We start from the raw sequence: 13,454 nt of genomic DNA on the forward strand, positions 1-13,454 counted from the left end.
TAATATTAAAGTCAACAATTAAAATATCTGTATTGATTTTCTAAAAGCAAGTAAAGAATTGTGGAAGATGCAACTCCTGAAGGATGGTGCTCTGTAGTCTGGGGAAAACCGCAGGAGAAATCTCTTTCTGACAGATGAGAAAGATATAAGTCCAAAAGGTAGAAACACTATTCTGAAACTTTTAATTGTAGAACAGGTTGATAATGGCGGAAGAGGTGCCTCAATCAGGTCTAATCCTTTTCTCATCATAATCTTCTCTTAATTCCTTGTTCCTTTAAATTCTGTGTCTCCTACTTGTCTTCTGCTGTGCTTTCTAAGCTCTCTTCTAAGGCCCCTCATTTCTGGATCAAACAATTTCAATTTTATTTAAAATTGGAATGGTAGTGGTTAAATGTAAGCCTAGACCTCATAGAGTTTGTCTTTCTCCAGTCTTGTAATACACATGTATCTACCCATGTAGAAGAATACATAAGGATCCCCAATTGATCTTCCTCCCCTGGGTTGCCGACTTCTCCATTCTAAGTCCCTCCTTGTTCCTGGAGACCATATAACTTAACTTGTACTTCTCAGTGCACCCACACATACAGTTGTAACAGGGCAAAACCACAAACACTTGGTAGCACAGATGCACCCATTCTTCACCACATAGAGGCAGCTGCTAAGCTGTTTACTTCTGTCTCAAACTGAAAATAACTTTTGCCAACCACAATACTTGCAATCTCTTATAGTACAAGATTAACAAGAAAGAGGTAAACTACAACAGTTTGAGGAACTAAATTATTTTCCCAACATGCTGCCGACATATCCACAGCATACAGCAGGTTGGAGTCCTTCTTTTCTCTTCTTCTACCTTTTTGCAAACTGATAAACCAGAGGACTCTTCCCTGATGATGTACAGATGCTTTTTAAATGCTTCTCTCCTGAAATGTTATCAGCCTGGGACCTGAGCATCATAACAATACTTAGGCACTTACCACGCTACCTGATTAATCTCTGAGAAGAAACTACACACCCATACAGATGTGTTCTGTGATCATTCTGATTGGAAAGCACCCTGCTTTCTCTCTCTCTCTTTCCATTATGCTGTCTTTTGTACGCAACGGCTGTAGGTTTAAAGCTGACCACTTTCATTCACAAGCAGCACCATTTCTGTGACTTCTTGAGCATCATAGTACAATAATATACTAGTATCTGAAATGACAACCTCTAAAACATTTTCCTTAGAGTCAACCTATTTTATCACAGTTTGTCATCTATATATCATTTGTAGAATGCAACTTCTCTTAATGCATTTTCAGGTAAATTGAAAATACATAATGAAATAAGGCAATAGACACAGTGTGGTAGAATTCTTACTATAGTTCAGGTGGAACAGCTATGAAGTCAGTTTCATCCATTTTTCTTTCTCCCTAATTGATAGTCATAAGGGTAGACTGAGATGTAAATTCCATCTTAGTTTGTTTATCCAATTTAGAGACCATCCATCTCACTCACAGCTTCCCTGTTGTGAATGAAATGGTTTGTGTGCACAGAACAGAATTTTCCTATGTCCTGTTTCTCTCAGCAGCCTCCTGAAAATCTCTTGATAGCTAAGGGACCGCTTAAAAACAGTCTGGGATATGGAGAGAGTCACCAAATTAAAGGAATAAAAATAAAGAAAATATGTGAGAGAGAAAAATGAATGTTGGCCCATGCCATAGAACTGACAGCTTCAGAGCTGTAAACTCCCTCAAATCTGAAAGTAAATTTGAATACAAATCTACATGTTTCTGAGCAGCTATTAACAAGATTGCACTGTTAAAACTTTTTTTACTCTGTAATAGTTAATATGGAAATAAAATTTTGGGGTTCTTTGAATAACTCAATTTCCAAACAAACTTCAGACAAGTGAGCTGAGATAGGGATAAAAGTTAGGGTTTCACGATCCTGGCAGACTGTAAAAGAATAGAGAATTTTCCAGAATATACTTTCTTTTCTGCTATTGTTATTAAACACTCAGTCAATTAGGCACTTTGTTTTGGTTTTTCTTTAAAGGGTCCCAAGCCTTCCTCAGGTTTCACATTTTCACTGCATAGCTGATTATTTAGGGAACAGGCTTGTTCCAGACAGCTTTAATTAAACTGTACTGCAAAACCAGATATAGATCAATGGGAATGATCCATAACAAGGGGCTAATCATGTATTTAGCAGTGTTCAGTCCAGTTGAATCACCTTCTCCTATTTCTGTGGCTTTATGTTCATGTGGCAAAGGCTGGATGTGTGCTTGGTTGTGGGTTTTTTTTTCCCCCTCCCCCTTTAATCCGTCCCATTAGAAGCCATATGCTTGGGCTTCAAGGGAGACAAGACCTGTCTGCAATCTGCCAGGGATTTAGAAACATCGATAATTTGTGAATAGTCATGTTGGTACTGGTCGAAGGGTTAAGTGCTCAGCACACCAGGGGCACCTCTTTTGGGACTGGAACTCTTAGTTGACTGTTAGGAACTTGATCCACTGTGAAGCGTCTTTATAGCACATGCAGCAATGGAGCTTTATTAGCTCTGGGATTTAAAGACATGTATTAAATGATATTACAGTATATTTGGTTTAAATGCAGAGGAAATATCTGAGAAAGGAACATAGTGATTCCAGGAAAAAAACAACCCACATATTCTATCAACAATTGTGTTGTCTTGTGAAACAAATATTTTCTTCCTCAGCTAAGAGGAAGAAAATATTGCAATTAGTCCTCAGGTTGTTGTCGTGGGCAAAAGAAGAAGCAAGAGTATTAGATATGTTTGCAGCTTTGATTTGACCAATTATACAGTATATATTTTAAAAGGCGGGATAAAAATCTTGTTGCTGCTGTTGCTGTTAGTGTCTGCTCCATCTCCAAAATAAGAGCCGTATTTCTAAAGTATATTTAGACTTAGGTAAGAAACCAGACTATTTGAAAAATCAATCAACAAGAGAACCAATTAGCTGTTCAGAATTTAAATATAGCTTCAAATGAACAATCAACTGATCAAACTGATACACAAGACTTTTATAAGCTAAAGAGAATAGATAAGAAAATCCTGCTGCTGATGTTACCTGGTTTGGTAACAAAACATTCAGAATTTAAATTGAAACAAGCTTGGAGAGCAAACCACTGCCAAAATCTAAAACCCAAGTTACAAGTATTATTTCAAATGTATATAGGTTTTATATAACTTGTGCAGACTTCAGCTAAACAATCTGATCAAGTCAAATATGTTCATTGATTTTCTTTTCAAGTACAGAGCAATCAGTGTAGGTACTTTTGTGATTTAACAGACAGTTTCAAAGTTTAAAATGTAAATGTGACATTGCCTACCACAAAATTTCACTTTGAATGTTTCATTCTATTTGATAGCTGTTGTCTCAGAAAGTAAGATGCATTATCATTTTTATGCGGTGATTTTGTTATTTGCTTCATTATATGTTTAAGAAATCTTGTTAAATAATTTGGGGAGGAAAATAGCAGCCTTTTAGAAAAAATGATGTCTATAACACACTTTAGTGAATAGCTCCCATCCAGTGACAGTTTTGGCCAAGATCCAATGAAAATAGACAATGAAAGTACAAGGGATTTCACTGAAATGAGGGCAATTTCTGCTAAAGATGGCCTTTCTACCTCATAATTATTTAACAAATATATAAGGATTGTAAGCACAGATACATTTCCAGTTATCTCATTGTTCCAATACCGCTTAGTTAATGAGAATATTGATGGAATACATAAAATGAGTAGCTGCTTTGAACATGGAACATGAAGTCCTTTTGACCTCTATGGTGATTATTGATCTTAGGTCTAGCTTTGTCAATATTCACCTCTGATATCAACCATTTCCATCCGTTAACAGCTTTCTAGCATTGTGACTTCGCATGAGAAGACATTGGATGATGATGTGACTGCTCTATTCTTTACAAAGCTAAAATCAGTGTAAAAATGCTACACAAATTGTTCACAACCTATAGATAATGGGAGAAAATAATATTTTGCCTCCTAAATCCAGTGGCATTTATTTCAGAGTAGACCTGTTTTGAAAGCATTGTGAAAAAAAACAGGAAATTCTGTGTGTGCGTGTGTTACATACTATTAAGAGAAGCTTTTGTTGCTCCTTTGTACGAGTTAACATTAAGCTAATAATAAAAACAACAAAATAATGCCTTTTTCCCCAGCTCCCAAAAAACTAACCATGAGATTACTGTTCAGCATTACAACCACTGCTCTGTACTGTGTGCAGGATACTGTAGTGTTGTAGAAAAGAACTGGAGAGTAAGAGGCATAATGGCTAGCAAAAAAAATAATAATTAGGGAGTCTCAGGCTGCAGTGGTGAGGAATAATGTAGCATGACTCAAATCCCACCGAAGAGGAAGAGTATCTGTATAAGGACAGTATCACTTTTGGAACCTATTATATTATACTGAGGAAATGCGCTTAACAGAAATATGCAATAACCATTACCTAGGCAACAGGGACTGAAACATTATTTAAGTCCTGAGAAGCAAGATAGTATTCATAAGAAACACAGACAAGCAAGAAAGTATTCATAAGCAACAACTCCATTCTGTTGCATATAAGAAGGAGAATACGTAAAACATACTCAGGATCAGAAAATCAACTCACCATCCAAAGTCAACTCCAGTCTTCTGGAGTTGAGCAGCCAATAAATATAAATCAATCAATAAATAATACATCCAATAAGACAAGAAGTATATTTGTTGAGATAGGTTATAATAACAGAATCTTGCAAGACTGATTGCAATTATAGAAGAGGTTAGGAAGTAAAAAGAAGATAATGACCTGCAGCAAGGAGAATGAACTCAGTTACATGATGCTGGATGTACTCTTGAAAGACTAGGCTAGGGACAGGTCATTATGGAGAAAATCTATGTGATCACTAGGAGTCAACAATTATTTGATGATGCATAGTGTTGTTTTCTTTTGGTTTTTTTGCATTTTTTTGCATTTTGCACAAATGAATTGAGCTCTAGTGGCAATTTATTTTTTACTGAAATCGTTGAAAAATATATCCCATTCTCCAAGCACTATGCAGCATTTCCATAGAAATCAAATTAATAATAAATTCCATATATGATATTACAAGCATCCATGTTTGTAAAGTAATTACAGAAATCTGAACAATCTGAAACATCTGAGGAAAAACGAAATTTGATTATCATGTACTTTCTTTGCAATCTGCCTGTCCCAAGGCAGAAGCAAGAACAGAGGACAAGGGGTTTCAACCTCAACAATTTTAAGATGTTCAGACTTCAACTAGTTGAGAAATTCTGGAAGCTGAAGCCCACTCATTTTAAAGTTGTTGAAGCTGAGAAATACTATTCCCAATCATTTATATTCATATTAGCAAATAATCCATAATTGAACAGCTCAGATTCAGCAATAGTCCCAGTCGTCCTCTTGATCATGAACTACTAAGCTTATCTTCATAAACATCTATCTTGGCACCATTTATTATCTGGTTATCCTGGACATATGCCTATTTAAAGAATCAGATCTCACTTGATTGGATGGGTCATATTCATATATAGAGATGCAGTCTTAATTACTTGAAATTAAGTTGTGTATAATATGATTTGTTTGTCTATGAAATGTTGAAAGTGTGAATGAATAGAAAAGTGTTATTGCATCTCTTGTTTATATTGTAGGACTCCAAGGACACCTTGAAGAACAAATGGGCCAAAAAGCACCAGCTTTAATTATGGTACCTGTAGTGGACTTGCCTGGGAGTAAAATTATTCACATAGCATGTTGGCTCAGCCAGTAACTAAGGATCTCACATTTTAACATATATTCCATCATGAACAAGAAAATATCCATCACGAACAAGAAAACATCAATAGCGGAGTTATTGATGGGGTTATTATTAACTACACTGTGTATTATCTGATATTAATAAGTACATTTAAACTTAGAATATTTGTGAACAATTTTTTCTAGCTGCCTTCTGACAGAGAATTCAGAAATAATGCCTGTAATTCTAGAATTCTCTAGAATCATTGTATTTTTCATATTAAATTCAAAATTATGATTCATTGTTTTGATGTGGTTTCTACAGATATCTCATTAGATAAAGTTTTTAAAATGTCTCTTTTTATACTTATATATTGCAATAATTTAGAGCAAACATTCAATATATTTCCAATATGTACCTATAAATATGTTTAACTTCTATGAAATATATGCAAGAGTTTTCTTAAAATGAAGTTAATCTTCGATTTATGAATCAAATATAAATGACTTGTTGCTGAGGCCATCATTTTTGTGTGGCACTTGCAGTGAATTATCTTGAGCAGGATTCTATGTATTTGTTTTTTTAAAAAACCTTCTCTCTTTTGTTTTAATCAACTCCTGCAAATGTTTGCCAAATTAAAGACTTATTTTGTAAGTTGGGGAATTGGGCTTCAAACTATACCTTGTAAAGCTTTCTGCTCTACAAGTACTCTTTTGTTATGCATACTTGGGTTACACTCCTGTTGGAAAAGAGCTTTGCATATAAATACAATGTGCTTTAATATGATGTGGTTTGGACATGTATAAAGAATTTGGCAGGCATACACACATACACACACACACACTTGTTTTTTTAATCAACTTCTGCAAATGTAGTCTCTGCATGTCTAGGCTAGGCTTAATTTGTGGAACGCTCCTCCTCCTCCCCGGGACTCCTCCCCAGCATTCCCCAGTTTTAGCAAAGATGAGTGAAATAAACACCCTCATCCTCAATGTCCTAACAGTTCGTTGGCCGAAACAGGATCCCACCAGATGGAAAAAGCGTGGGGCTGGATGCTCTTCACAGCTCAAAGAGAACAGGCGTGTCAGGTAAGTACCAACGCCCTTTCTCCCATGAGCTGTTCAGAGCATCCAGTAGTGGGACATACCATCCTACGGGAGGGACTCTTTCTGGCTTGGAATCCTCCTGGTCCCTGTGGACCCATTGCAGAACTTTTCTGCCAAAGGAGGCCTCAGTGGATGCAAACACATCTATTTTATAATGCCTAATGAAGGGCAATGGAGAGGCCCAGGTTGCGACTCGACAAATTTCAGTTATTGGTGCTTGTGTAGCCCACACTGCTGATGTTGTGGCGCTCCTTGTTGAATGAACTGTTATGCTCCTGGGCACCTGTCGTGATTGAGTCTGAAACGTTTTAGCTATCACAGCCCGTAGCCAACGGCCTATTGTAGAAGATGAGACCTTGCATCCCTGACTGTTGGGCTGAAACGACACAAATAACGCTTCCATTTTTCTGAAAGTCGCTGTGCGGTGAATATATATTTGCAATGCTCACCTCACATCAAGCCAATGTTATTGTAGTTCCAACCCTTGGGATGGTCTGGGACAAAAATTAGGAAGTATCAGCTCTTGTGCCCTATGTAAAGCCAAGTTAATTTTGGGTATAAACATAGGATCAGGATAAAGGACCACCCAGTCATAATGGAAGACACAAAGATCTTGTCTGATCGACAAAGCTGCAAATTCCAAAATACAGTGAGCGGAAGTGATCGCTACGAGGAAAACTACTTTACACATCAGAAATTGGAGATTTGATGATTTTAAGCATTCAAAAGGGCACTTAATGAGTGCAAGAAGGACCTTGTTAAGGTCCCAGGTGGGATAACGGTGAACCGCTGGCAGGCATAAATTTGTGGCTCCTCGAAGGAAACTCCGTATGCATGGGTGATGGGAATGAGATAGTAGACCTTCACAAGTGATAACTGACGCCAAGGCCGCCACCTGTCTTTTCAACATATTAGGTGATAATCCCTTGTCAAGCCCCTCTTGTAAGAACTCTAGGATTTGAGCCACAGATGAAGAGATGGAATCAAATTGAGACTTGGTATACCATTTGCAGAAACTGGACCACATGGCATTGTAAATGTGAGTTGTTGAGAGGCATCTCATGGCTTGGATTGTGGCGATAACTCTGTTGGAAAACTTTTCACTCTTCAGATGACTCCACTCAACCTCCAGACGGTCAGGTGCAACCATTGAGGGTCCGGATGTTGAAAGGGTCCCTGGGTTAGCAAGACCCTGTCTGGTGGAATTCTCCATGATGTTGATATGGATAGACTGCAGAGGTCTGAAAACCACGGCCATCTGGGCCAGTAAGGAGCTACTAGAAGCAGCTCCGCCCTCTCGTCTAGCAGCTTCTGGATGACCTTGGGAAGCAGTGGAAGTTGCAGGAATGCATACAGAAGTCCCGGGGGCCAATGGCAGTGGAGCACATTGAAGTTCTCTGCTCCTTGAGAGGGGTACCTGGAAAAAAAAATCTCGGAAGCTGAGCATTGAGGGGGGAAGCGAACAGGTCTACCACTGGCTGTCCAAATGTCCTGACCGCCTCTTGAAACAGGGTCAGATGGAGGCACCACTCCGATTGATTGATCGTGGCCCTGCTTAGCCAGTCTGCCTGTGTATTCGACAGTCCCCAAATGTGCTTTGCTCTGATAGAAAGTAGGTTGCTCTCCGCCCAATGAAACAAGCGCTCTGCTTCCCGCATGAGGAGTTTTGACTGTGTGCCCCCCTGTTTGTTTATGTGAGCTTTTGCTGTTACGTTGTCAGTCAATATTAGTATGTGTTGATTGCGTACCTGTGGAAGGAAGGTGCGGAGAGCCAGGTGTACTACTCGAAGCTCCAGCCAGTTTATGTTGCATGACTGTTCTATGGAGGACCATCAGCCTTTGGCTATGAGCGATTGAAAGTGAGCTCCCCATCCAAACAGGCTGGCATTGGTGGTGATGGTAAGTCTGTGAGGCTCTTTGAAGAGACAACCTCTGTTTATGACTGGTCTGGTCCACCAGTGGAGAGATATGAGGACCTTTGATGGAACCTTGACCTTGTATTTGGAGTTGCTTCAGCCAGCTGGTACGGGAGCAGGAACCACTGGAGGAATCTAGTGTGGAGGTGGGCCCAAGGAATAATAGATATACATGAGATCATCTTGCCTAACAATCTTGATAGGTCAGCTAGAGGTACCCTTTTTTGAAGTCTGATCTCCTTAACTAATTGATGGATGCTGTTTTGTCTATCTGGTGGCAGGAAAAATTTGCCTTCCACCGTATCTATGATTGCCCCCAGATAGATTAATTGAGTTGATGGTGTTAATTGACTCTTTTTCCGATTGATTGAGAACCCATGTTGTTGTAGGGATTGTAATGTGGTCTGAGTATCTCTGAGTGCTTGATGAACAGAAGATGACAAAATTAATATATCAAGGTAACACTGAAGTCGTATACCTTGGAGATGAGCAGCAAGAGCTGCGAGAACCTTTGTGAAGGTTCTGGGGGAAGATGCTAGTCTGAAAGGAAGAGCCACACATTCGAAATGGTGGTTATTATAACAGAATTGTAGAAATTTATAGTGGGAAGGCCAAATAGGAATATGTAAGTGCGCCTCTGTCAGATCTATGGACATAAGGACGTCACCTTTTCTGATGCCCTGATACCTCCAGCTCAGACACACCCCAACCAGGCACCCAGATGAAACCTAGCTTCCTAATAAATGATAGCCGTCCATTTACTCGGAGCTAAGCTGCACTAAAAGCCTCCAATACAGGAACACACACAATGTTGCAGCCAATCAAGACAAAAAAAGCCACAAAACAGGCAGAAGATATTAGAAACACCAATCAAGAAGAACACAGCAAACTCCAAGACCAATAAACACAGACCAAGACTCCCAACCAATCAGGATGAAGAAAAAACCATTCTGGCACAGCAGTAGGCTAGCCCCAAATTTAAAACTGAAATGGCTGTGAAAGTCTGACTCACAAACGAACACAATACACAAGCCTGATGATGACAGATGAGATTCTGCCGAAACGTAGCTACAACTTTAAAAGCACAACTATAATGACGTGGAAAAATACCCGAACAAAGCTGAATACCATACATGTAAGTACCTGGAAAACTTTATATATATATATATATATATATATATATATATATATATATATATATATATATATATATATGTGTGTGTGTGTGTGTGTGTGTGTGTGTGTGTGTGTGTGTGTGTTATATATATCTATATCTAATCTATCCATATATATGTGTGTGTGTGTGTGTGTGGTGTGTGTGTGTTTTATATATGTGTGTTTTATATATATGTGTTTTATATATATATGTTTTATATATGTATGTTTTCTTAAGCTTTCTTATGTTATATGTATGTATGTATGTATGTATGTATATGTGTTTTCTTAAGTTTTCGCGGGTGCTTACATGTATGGTATTCAGCTTTGTTCAGGTATTTTCCCACGTCATTATAGTTGTGCTTTTAAAGTTGTAGCAACATTTCGGCAGAATCTCATCTGTCATCATCAGGCTTCTGTATAGTGTTTGTCAGACAAACTACGGGATGCTCTGAACAGCTCATGGGAGAATCTTTTGTTGAAAATAAAGATTGGTAACTACTTAAAACAGGGATAAGATAGTTTTAATTATTAGTGAAATAAGGAAAAGAAGAGCAGTCATACGACAATAACTGATACAGGAACCAGTTTTGGAATTGGAAATGATGCTGAAATAGTGGATAGTTTCTGGGGGGTTTTAGAATTGACTATCAACAATAAATGGACCAGTAAGTAAATACACTGCAGAATAGCAAGGTAATAATGAAGACTTTTGGAAGGTTATTCAGGTTCCCATGATGTAGCCATTGCTACAAAGATTAGAATCATCCAGACAATAGTTTTCCCTGTCACATTTTATGGGAGTGATAGTAAACTGGTGCTTTTGAATTTTGGTGTTATAAAAGGCTACTGAGGAAGCCAAACAAACTTAATGGATCATAGAACTAATCAGTCTGGAGCTCTCATTCAAGATACAAATAACCAAGCTCAAATCATCATATGTTGGACACATTATGTGAAGACCAAGCTTTCTTGTGAAGTCTATAATGCTGGGAGAGATGGAGAAGAAAAAATGACCAGCATCAAGGTGGGTAGACTCAATTACAATGATGATGGGTACACTACTGGAAGATTTGAAGGCAGAGGTTGAGGTCAGATCGTCCCGGAGAAAAGCTGTCTGTGTACTCACTATGAGTTGATAACAGCTTGATGGTAATTCAAGTGTAGGTTAGTATGACCTGTGTTCCATTCCCAGCTGGTTGACCTTGAAGCCACATCTCAGGGAGATAAAGTGAACTTTACATTTCCCTTGAAATCTCCCTCTTTCCATCCAGTCTTCCTCAAGTTCATGGCAGACTGGCACCAAGCGAAAGTGAAGCGCAAGCATGAGGTGGCAGCTGACACAATGTTTATAAAAAATTGAGACAGATACCTCCCATGTTCACTGAACTATAATAGAAGATTCATCATAATCAGACTGTTAGTCCTTCTAGGTCACAGGTGTCGAACTCAATCATGTCATGTGACATATCACAACTTTTTGCCTTTGCGGAGCTGGAGTGGGTGTGGCCTGCATGTGACCCATCTGGCCCACAGGCCTCCACTTTGACAAGCCTGTTCTAGGTAGACCAAAAGAAAGCTAAAACTACTTTTATTAAGATTAGCTATAATAATAAAATATTGAAAAACTGATTATACTCATATTATTGCAAACCAGTTTTCCCTGCTTTGCATCTCACCAACTAAACAGTCCATAAGACACTCAGAATGCTTATTTAATACAGATCTTTTTCTTGTTAATTACTAATTAATACTTGTGACCAAACTATTTAATCTTTCAAATTTATCACTCTTATTACTCTTTCTATGGCTTAGTATGTTTTGGTTAGTAAAATGATTCTGAGTATGATACAGTATTATTATTTGTTATAATCTCACACTTTCATCCAGCATTTGTTACCAAAATTGTCCACAAATGAATTGCTATATAAAAATGAAATGAAGATTAGACTTGAGTCAGTTGGCTCACACATGTTATTGAAAAAAATGCAAGATGCATTATACAGCCATATCCATTTCTGTAATAAGAAACCGTTTAATGCAGGGGTGTTCAATATTAGCAACTTTAAGATTCGTGGATTTCAACTCTCAGAATTCCCCAGTGAGCAAGGCCAGCTGGGGAATTTTGGGAGTTGAAACCCACAAATCTTAAAGTTGCCAAAGTTGGACACCCCTGGTTTAATGACAAGCTGTTTACATCTGGAGACTCTACCAATAGCACAAAACGAAGGTAGTCCTCAACTTACAACAATTCATTTAGTGACCATTTGAAATTACAATGGCACTGAAAAAAGGAACTTACGATTTTTCACACAACCGTTGCAGCATCCCCATGGTCATCTGATCAAAATTCAGATGCTTGGCGACTGGTTCATATTTATGACGGCCACAGTATCCCTGGATGATCCATTTGTGTGACTTTCTGGCAAGCAAAATCAATGGGGAAGCCAGATTCACTTAACAACCTTGTTATTAACAACTGCAGTGATTCACTTAACAACTGTGGCAAGAGAAGTTGTAAACTGGGGCAAAATTCACTTAACAAATGTCTTGCTTAACAACAGAAATCTTGGGCTCAATTGTGGTCATAAGTCAAGGACCTGTACTGACATTGAGAGAAATAAAAGAAGAACATAGTTACTTTTTATCCCAGGATTGCTTCTCTCAAACTAAATCACTGCTAATGTAGAAGAAATGTACTCTTTTGCAAAAGGTCTGAGATTCCGGATGTTACTCTGAGGTTATGAAATGAACTCTAGTTGCAGCATTTTTAGTTGTACCATTAAACTGGGGCAATATAGAGCTTCCTGTTATATTCATGAATATGAAAGAGAAAGAAATATACAAGTGTATTAGCCAGGTAAGTATATTTATTTATTCCAATGTATTAGGTTAATTTTCAGCTAGATAATCTTGAGACAATTATTCAGAGTCTCCAGAGGTCCCCGTGATTCATAGATGAAAATGAGTAGTGTTACAGGCTGTTTGAATGTTAAATTAATTTCTCCCATTGATTTATTTAGATATTGGAAAGCATAAAGAATTGGATATAGTTCCTGTAGTCCCAGGTCATGAGAGGGAATAAAAATTCATCACCACCAGCACCAACATCTAAAGGCCTGAAAGCATTGTAATATTGTGTTTCTCCCCTCAATCCAACCCCAAAAATGCAGAGTTGCAAACCAACACAGTCCATTCCAAATGTAAACAATTTAAGCCAACAAAGGCTTTTCTTCTCCTAAATCAGGGGTGTGTGGCAGCCCACAGGCCAGAGGTGTCACACGCAGGCCCATCCCAGTTCTGCGAACGAAAAACCGTCACGATATGTCACATGACAGCAATGTGACGCGGCAAGTTTGACACCTGCGTCCTAAACCAATCATATGCCATTTAACATTAAAAATTACTATTTTAAGATTCTAACAATAAGGAAGGGGAGGAGATGTAGAGAATGAACAGGAAGATCTTGATAGAGATAAGTTAGATCTGTTACCAAAGCACAGAAAGGAAAATGTTGCT

The 13,454-nt window shown here is 38.2% G+C and overlaps 1 protein-coding gene across 1 annotated transcript in view; it reads left to right on the forward strand.

Annotated features, from left to right (window-relative positions):
• Positions 1-6,062, forward strand: part of DPH6 (diphthamine biosynthesis 6) — a 218,449-nt gene extending 212,387 nt beyond the window's left edge. Inside the window, exon 15 of the mRNA XM_026710609.2 lies at positions 5,673-6,062. Within this exon, the coding sequence (XP_026566394.2) occupies positions 5,673-5,791 (119 nt within the window). The 3' untranslated portion in view covers positions 5,792-6,062. The remainder of the gene's footprint in view (positions 1-5,672) is intronic.
• Positions 6,063-13,454: the final 7,392 nt, after the last annotated feature.

The sequence above is a fragment of the Pseudonaja textilis genome, chromosome 1 (genome assembly GCF_049901715.1).
Source record: "Pseudonaja textilis isolate UNSWEBS1 chromosome 1, rPseTex1.2, whole genome shotgun sequence".
Classification (NCBI taxonomy): domain Eukaryota; kingdom Metazoa; phylum Chordata; class Lepidosauria; order Squamata; family Elapidae; genus Pseudonaja; species Pseudonaja textilis.